The 8,774-nt window shown below is 40.4% G+C and overlaps 1 protein-coding gene across 1 annotated transcript; it reads left to right on the plus strand.

Annotated features, from left to right (window-relative positions):
- Nucleotides 1-412: 412 nt before the first annotated feature.
- Nucleotides 413-6,403, plus strand: HEMGN (hemogen). Its single transcript, XM_053465788.1, has 4 exons — nt 413-643; nt 4,683-4,761; nt 5,541-5,815; nt 6,180-6,403. The coding sequence occupies exons 1-4, from the start codon at nt 550-552 to the stop codon at nt 6,296-6,298; spliced, it is 567 nt and encodes a 188-aa protein (XP_053321763.1). The 5' UTR covers nt 413-549; the 3' UTR covers nt 6,299-6,403.
- The last annotated feature ends 2,371 nt before the right edge of the window (nt 6,404-8,774 follow it).

Here is an 8,774-nt window from a genome sequence, read left to right on the forward strand (position 1 = left end):
CACAAGTAGGTGTGTGTAATCAGAATACTGTATTACAAATAGTGACACAAATTATATAACAAAAAAGTTACATAATCAAAAAGAATATTTTAAAAGACCTCCCTAAGGGCTTTTATACCACATTCAAGTTGTGATTGCATTATAAGCATTATGTATCCCCATTTGCGGGACATAGTAGACTTTCCTTGTGGTTTCCAGCCAGTCGGTACAGCCTGGCGCACTCTCCTCTGGCACTCATCAGGTTAACTATGGTTTCTGTACTGCTTACTGTAACACCCTACAATCTGGCACTGTGTAGTTGTATAGAAACTTGTATAGTTAAGGTATCCAAACAGCATAGCTTAAGAAAGTAATGAGACACACACCTATCCAGTGATAAGAAAATCTCGATTAACATTCTGTTGTGGTCAAAGCAGATAAGACCATATGGGCGGGAAGGGACGTTTGGTGAGACACTCCTTTCTCATAATGCAAACCTATGTTGAAATGACTATACAAAGTTGCTTGTAGCTATTGACATAGGGGAGCAGAAGGACAAATTAGTAAATTATGGAAGGCTTTGGAAAAGATCATCATTATTCAGAAGTGGCTGAAAACCCTGTTCAAACAAGTGAGCACCGCGAGGAGAAGCAAGATGTTTCAGGTAAATGAAACCAAGGGCTCCTTAACCCTTGCTAGACATACCAGTAGGAAAGTACTAATAGAAGAATTCTTCACCTTACAGCGAGAGGACCTTTTTAATGTATATGTTAAGCCTTGCGTTGTACATAAAAAGTTAGGGTACACTAGCTTAGGGTTTTTACATCAGTTCATTAGTTAGAATAACATATACGCAGATTAAGATGTTTAGGACCGCAATGGTCCAAGGAATCCCACAGTGGATAAAGGGTAGGTGCTTATTTGAGTATGGGAGACTTATTATTTGTTATTTTACTGTTATTATTTTTATTAAACAAATGTGATTATAATTACGGCATCCCCTACTGTATGCAAAACTATCCTTTTTATTGCTTGTGTTAAGAATGAGGCCTTGTTGCTTTCGCATAGTGACCCCCCGAGAAATCCAGAACCACCCCTACATAGGTTGAGAACATCTGAAATATAGACCTTTTTAGATGGAGTATTATATGAGTACGTTCAAGGTTATAATTAATTCTGGCCAATATCACCTTATGGTTATACTTATCAACCCCTCCTGATACTAACTGTAAACGTATGTTTTGTATTCCTAACCACCTATTGCAGACAGTCAAACTATTGGTTGTGTATAAGCATTCGTCTTTACTTAATTAGCTATTAGTGAAGTGTTATTGTATGGGGTTTATACACCTCAAAGTGTTAAAATATCCTGACACGCATTATTCACTTTAGAAGTTGTAAGTGAAATACTTAATTTGCTTATCAGAATGTATCACATAGCTAACATCTAACAAAGCATTCTCGCATATTCAAAATCTAGAGATTGGGGACTGGGCCAGTAAGTGGCATGTGTGCGGCCACCTGCTGAATACACACATGGTCGCACGGAGCACTCTTATGTATTTGCAAAAGGCAGTCTTGTGTATCCAGACGATCGCTGCACATCAAAAAGACTGAGTCAGCTCCATGAGAGGCAAAAGAGATACCTGGGAGCAGGTACCAGCCCACCAGGCATTTGCCCAGGGTGTTGATTTCCAGTCTATGCCTGTTTACAGCCTTCATATAAAGGTCATGAAGTAAATTCCACAAGAACCTAGATTAAAAGTATACAAACTTCAAAATAATGGGTAGTAAGCAAGTTGTTGGCGGACGTTTTCAGATTCAGTTACAAACGAGGACATTTGCAGAATAACAGAATTCCTTAAATTCTACATGTTTAATTACATTAATTATACTATGTGCAAATGGGGAATTCAAATATATTTTTTAAAAAATGGTGGAGTTTTGGCATTGCTGGCAGACTGCATATGTGTTATACAGATATACTATCTTGTTATACCAGACACACAAATAGATGGGTAAGCAATGGCACCCCCCCACCCCTTCACTCAATGGCCTATTTAATCTCTAAGTAACCCTTTGTATGCCTGTATCTCATTGACCATTTATAACAAACAATTTGTTGTGTCTGTAATAAATCTGTCAAGAAGCAGCTCCATAGGTCCATAAAAAAGCGCCCTTATATCCCAAGAGAGACACACAATTGTCAATATGATGTATTAACGTCTCTTGACTACAGCTACGGTCTTCTCCGTATAGTGACATTGTTTTATACCATTAAAACTTGGCCTATGGCTTTGGTTTTCAACGCCAGACATCAAGGCCCACAAACGGGAATTCAATATATCCTTGTCTGAAAACAAGTAACTTAATATGTTTTTTTTTAATTGTGATGCTCAAGCCGGGATATCCAAAATGTTTGGCCTGCTTGTTGTGGCCCTTAAGAGTCCTGGAATTGGAAACCACTGGCCTATGATCTCACAGTCTAACAAATAATATTTCAGGTAAAGCTATAATTTAAATAATTAAATAACTCACTGTCCCTTTTATGAGAAGTGGGTACTTGTAACATTTCCTCACTCTATGTGTTCCAGAGTGTACTAAATACCTTGTGAATATTAAGGAAAAGGAGAAGGCCATCACGTAGAATGCTAAATTTACTAGCAAGCTTGCTTTAGTCTTTAAATATAACACATATGTTGTACTTGTTCAAAGCCCTCATCAAAGCAACTTTTTTTGTCTGCTCAAAATTAACATTATGCATGTATTCCCACCACCAGGGGGTAGCTGTAGGTGTTTGCGGCCCCAAGAGAAATGATTTAGGTGGGCCCCATCTTACGTACAATTGATGAAAATGGATAATTAAACATAAACAGAAGAACATAATGAATAAGATACATTATAGTGTTATAATTTTAAGAGGAATACATGCCTTACCCTCCACATTTACTTCAATGTATAGAATAGAGTGTCACTTTTTATTAGTTTTTCCCCAGTGCAAAAACATGGAGGGATTCATCTGAATCTCCTTCTAGGCATTTGCACTTTGTCCCCAGCCCCCAGCTCCTTCTGCTTGCATAGATGCATTATGCTGAAATTGGTGGCAAGAATTGTCGGACCACAGACAAAGAAGGCTGCTAAAGGGCTGCAGCTTCTACCTTAGGTAACTGTGTTTTGGTGAGGCTGTTAGGGACAGTAAACCCTTGATGTCATACAAGGAACGTGAATTTTTTTTTTACAATGATCGTTTTATTTTAAGGCAGCAATTATATAAACTCATAAATTTTTTTTATTGTTATTCACACCTGCAATTATGTTAATTACATGTGTCATTTCCTTTTTGAGAATATAGTTAACACAGGTATAGCAAACTACTGTAATACATGATAATATGTTCCTTGCAATGAAGTTGTTGCACATCATGCTTTCCTTTATATATATTTTTGACCTCTTTTTTTTCTGCTTTGCTGCATCACATTTCCAAATACAAGATCCAAACCATACAATGTTTTTATAATGGAAATAAATCCATGACTTGGGTAGACATAAAGCACAAGCAGACTGTTTCATTGTTAGTATCAGCCTTTGTCAAGATAAGAAGGATTCCTGCAAAGGCTGAGTTAAGATATATGGGAAAGTATAGTCTAGTGGCATTAGGATATTTTATCAGGCCCCCGATTGGCCATCTGGCACACAGCAAATGTGCACTGGGCCACTAGGCGACAGCACTCCATAGTCACTGAATCTGCTGCTCCAGAGGCACATCAGGTGCTGTAGTGTGCGACCACCGGCTGTATGACTTTAAAGTGCCAGGCTCGCCTCAACATCCGCAGTCCGGCCCAGATATATGATGTCATATCTTATTCTTAGAGCAGGGGCATACCTAGACTATTTGGCACTGGGGGTGGATTCTGTATGTGGTACCCCCCAGAATATTTATATCACAAATTTGTAAATTGTATGTCAAGTGGAATAAAATAGAGATCTAAAAATAACTGCAGGGAAACTCTCTTTTCCCACCCAGGGGAAGCAGGAACCTGGGAGGGAAAAGATTTTTCTGGCACAAAAATGTGTAGGCTCCGCAGCGGTAAACTGTAGGCCGCGTTAAGCGGCCGTTGGGCCGCATAGACATCTGAGCAGCCCCAGTGCTGCTTGGCCAGCCCCCGACCCACTGGTAGGCCAGTCCGGCCCACTGGTAGGCCAGTCCGGCCCTGGGTGCACACCCCATGCCGGGCTGGTGGCACCCGGGGTGGACCACCCCCCTAGGTATGATACAGAGGAAACAAGTGAGTGAAATCTGTTCAATGGGAGTACTGATCTGTTCCCTTAGGGCTAGATGGGCACCATACATGTTGCCTATGGGACACTTTGGGAAATATCCGCTGCCTACTGCTGTATTGGGGATCCAGAAACATACTGCCATTTGATACCAACCACACCCCGGAATCATTATGTGCACCTTCTTTTCTGTACATATTTTGATAGTTGGATTCTTATTCCAGGGATTATTTTAGTAATGGAGGTGGTGTTTGTTTGGAAGGGTTGCTCTTTGAATGCACAAGTACCGGAGCAATTGGGTAGCACTTACTTTCCTTGATTGTATTGACTCTATTGTTATTCTATTTTCCCAAGAGGATATTATGACTGCTTTATTTAATATAAATCATAAAGTAACTAAAAAAATATATATTTTTTTTTACCAGTGGTTACAACACGACGCCTTAGAGACCGAGAACTTCTAAAAAGGAAAAAGGAAGAAGCACAAGAAAAAGACACTTTCCAGTGGGTTTTGGGGTAATTTTTTCGGGGGCAATTAAAACTAGAGTATGGCATTTAACTAGAGTAAGATATTTACAAATATAGCATGTGTTTAAAGAGATAATGTGCCTGGCTTCTGATATAAATGGTTCCCATCATAATAATGTAATTGCCTCTTTTAATAACATTTGTTAACTCCAGGGCCGCCATCAGGGGCTGTACTGGACCTACCCCTCTGTGACTATTTTTCTTGTTTGTCGTGCAGTGTGTATATAGGGATTTTTGATTATTTGTGGGGCTTAGTGGTGGGGGAGCACCTGGCATTTCACAATGTTGGATCCCAGCTTGTAAACAGGCAGACAGAATCATCTGATACATGTTGACAAACCGATCAAACAGATCATCTGACAGCATGCTAGTTTATTAGTGGGAACGCTTGTGTGTGTATTAGTTACCCAGTGGGGTTTGCTCTACATGCCCTCCAGGCCAGAAGGTACAGCCTTCCTCTGTTTGCTGCCCAGGCCCAATTTGCTAACCACAGGGTTGATACTCTAGGGGTTAAATCATTTTATGAGAATTTGAATCAAAACCAGTAGAGGTACTTGAGTTGTTCATTTTAAGGAATAAATTCCACCACTATATTTTCCTGATTTTTTTCCATTTCTAAAGCATTTGTGGAACTATCTGGTAATGGTGAAATAATTGAGATATATTTCAGAGGGATCTTTTATGGTAGTTTCATTATATTAAATAAATAAATTGCAGTATTTAATAGTACTTAACGGCTGTAATGACTTACACAGGGAAGAAACTAGGAGCAAACGTCAGCGGAAGGGGACTGGTCGAGGAAGGAGGAAGCAGCAAGTAAAACAGCCTGAGCCACAACCGGAGCCAGAACCAGAACCAGAACCTCAAGTACATCTAGAACCCAAGATTCCAGAGGAGCACACAGAGGTGGCTCAGGAACACTTGGAGCATCATGAAGACCCTGTAACATCAGCAGGTGGGGATGTGACGTTGTTAATATACGAGGAGGAAGGAGGACATATTCCAAACACCAGTATCTCCTCTCTAACAGGTAAGAGGTCTTCTACTTCAACAGAAACTGACAGGATTTCTCAAATAAAATCTGGAAACATGTTTGAAAAAGATATATACAAAAATTATCTTAATTCACTAATATTATTCACTAGTAATGTTTAATAAAATAACTTGTAGAAACAAGAACAAAACCACAGCAGTCTCATTGACTATAGTGACCTTTTATTATACAATCAAGTGCAGGGGGCAACGTTGCCACCTAAATTATTCTTTTTATGCAGTTGATTCTGACGCCCTTAGTGAACCTAAAGAATTGTCTTTGTATGAAATCAGAGCCTGACCATAAAGCATTGATAAGGATATTTTGTTCTCATCTGTATTTTTGCCATACTGTTTTATAGTTGAAAAGGAAGAGGTGCCAGAGTCAGAACCTGTGGCAGTCTCTGAAGTACCTGAAGGTCTAACATTCCATGTGAATGCAGGAAACGAGGAGCAACAATATTATACTCCATTGCTTTAAAGCGTATTATGTATATATGAATTCCCTTACACAAATGCATACAGATACTGCATGAATTATGTATAAAGATCATGTCATAATGAATAAAGTATGAAGGGCTACGAATTCTGTGATGTTACAAAGGCTGTTTAATATAATGTAAGCCTGAATTTTAATAGAATTACATTTTATATGTAGTATAACATTAACAGTGAAGTGATCTATCTGTCTTTCTGTCTGCATTTCTTGTGACTTTGTACAGAATGCCTTATTATTTCATGCAAAGTATGAAATATGTTATTTTATACTTTGGACCAGGGCCGGACTGGTGATGACTAGATGGCTCCGGCACTTTAAGGCCAGCTGCTGCCTCATGACTTTGGCGAGGCTGACGGCTGGATGTGTGCGGCTGCACGCTACGTTGTTATGTTTTACATAGTTGTGGCCGCACTCTGCAGCACCAGATCTGCTGCTGAAGTACGGGCACTTAGTGCCAGTGGCACACTGGGCAAATGGTTGCCAGTCCGGGCCTGCTTTGGACAGGTATTTTAGGTAAATTACATCTGCTAAAAATGATGCATAAATACAACTGTGGTAAGACTGTATAAGATCATTTTAACCAAATAGAGAAAATATTTAGCTAGTTAAGATTCAATTTTTATGTTACTTGATACATTACAAATTCTATTATTGAATATGCCATGGATATGGCCAGCCATATTGAAACACTGATAAGAGTCTTTAAATAAAAAAGGAAAATATTGATGTTTATAAATGTCTTTTTACTGTGTCATTACTGATTCAATGCATTAACACTATAGTTAACATGAGAGGTGTACTACATAGGGTTGTGATCTTATTGTGAACATAGAAATGTAAGAGTCCTCTCCCATAACGTTCAACTTAGCTAGCCTTGAATCCACAAGGGGACATGAGTACCTGAGTTAGTACATTTTAGTAAATCTTCATTTTAGTGATCTAGTTATGCCAACTCAGTAAGTGCACCCCAAAGTAAATATTTTTATGAAGCTAAGAGTATACAAAGTAAATGAAAGCTCTGACATGACAGGTTGTTGTTATGTAGTGAAGTGCGAACCGGTTGGCAGAGGATGTGTTTTTTCCCAGTTTTCCCTGTTGAAATGATGGAGCAATTCAAGATCACATGCATGGTCATTTCTTTAACAAAATTGACCATGACCTAAGGTTGGGAACATAATATGATGTATTTTCAGAGTTGATTTATATCTCCGTTTACATTTCCTTGGATCCTAACCAGATGTGTGAAGCCTGCCTGTACGTTGAATATAGTTGCCTTTCTAGCACTTTTAGACAACAAAAGGTTGTATTTGATCCATATCCAGAGATTGCACACTGTAGGGCACATCCTTAATATTTTTCTGTCCAGTCTTTTGTTTTTTTTCAAAATCCAAAGTTTATTGGGTTTTTCAAAATTTTATGCAGGATGGGGGAAGGAAGGGTACAGAAGGCAAAAAAGGGGGAAGGGGGAAAGGGGAAAGGGACAAAGGCAAAGGAAGTAATACAGCAATTGCAATATAACATGCCAGCAAGACACAGTGTATAAAATGAGCAAACCTGATCGAATAAAACACAAAGGATACAGGTGAAACAAACATGACCAGGCGCCCATCCAAGCATCAACGATACAAAGAGGCGAAATGAAACATACACCCCACACGAAGGAGGCAATCATGGAGTGCGCCTACCCAAGAAGGAGAGCCAGTGGAACCAGGTAGTGGTGTAAGCCTCCCTCTGTTTGAGAGAAGTGGCAGAAAGGTCCTCAATCACCCTGATGTCCTCTACCTTGGACATCCAGGCATGGAGCGTCGGAGGATGGACCGACTTCCAATTTAGAGGGATAAGGCATCTCGCCGCATCAAGCAAATGACGAACGACCGATTTCTTATAACGCGAGACAGGGAGCGACGTGTGATGCAAAAGCATGGGCAGCGCCTGGTAAGGCGGGGGTGAGTCAGTAAGCTCTGTAATAACCCGGTATACCTCCTTCCAAAACACCTGTAACACGGGGCAGGCCCACCAGATGTGAAGCATGGTGCCAACATCACGGCCGCACCGCCAACAGCAGACGGAGGCAGTCGGGAACATGGCGTGCAACCTCTCAGGTGTGCGGTACCAGAGGGACAGGATTTTATAATTAGTCTCTTGTACCTTGGTGGCTCTAGAACTCTGATGGGTGAGGGAGAATATCTTGTTCCAGTCAGCGTCGGAGAGTCGTACGTCACACACGGATTCCCACGTCAGGCAAAATGAAGGGGGCGAGTCCGACAACCCAGACAGCAGCAATGAATAGAGCAAGGAGATAGCCCCCGCTGGCGGGCGCTTCTGAGAGCATAAGGCCTCGAATACCGTGAGGTCCCTGTACAGATTCTGCTGATTAGGAAGGGAGGAGACATAATGCGTTATTTGAAGGTAAGTGAAGCGATCCAGCATGGACGGTGGTCCGCGCGCGTGGAAATCT

This window comes from Spea bombifrons, chromosome 1 (genome assembly GCF_027358695.1).
Source record: "Spea bombifrons isolate aSpeBom1 chromosome 1, aSpeBom1.2.pri, whole genome shotgun sequence".
NCBI classification, from domain to species: domain Eukaryota; kingdom Metazoa; phylum Chordata; class Amphibia; order Anura; family Pelobatidae; genus Spea; species Spea bombifrons.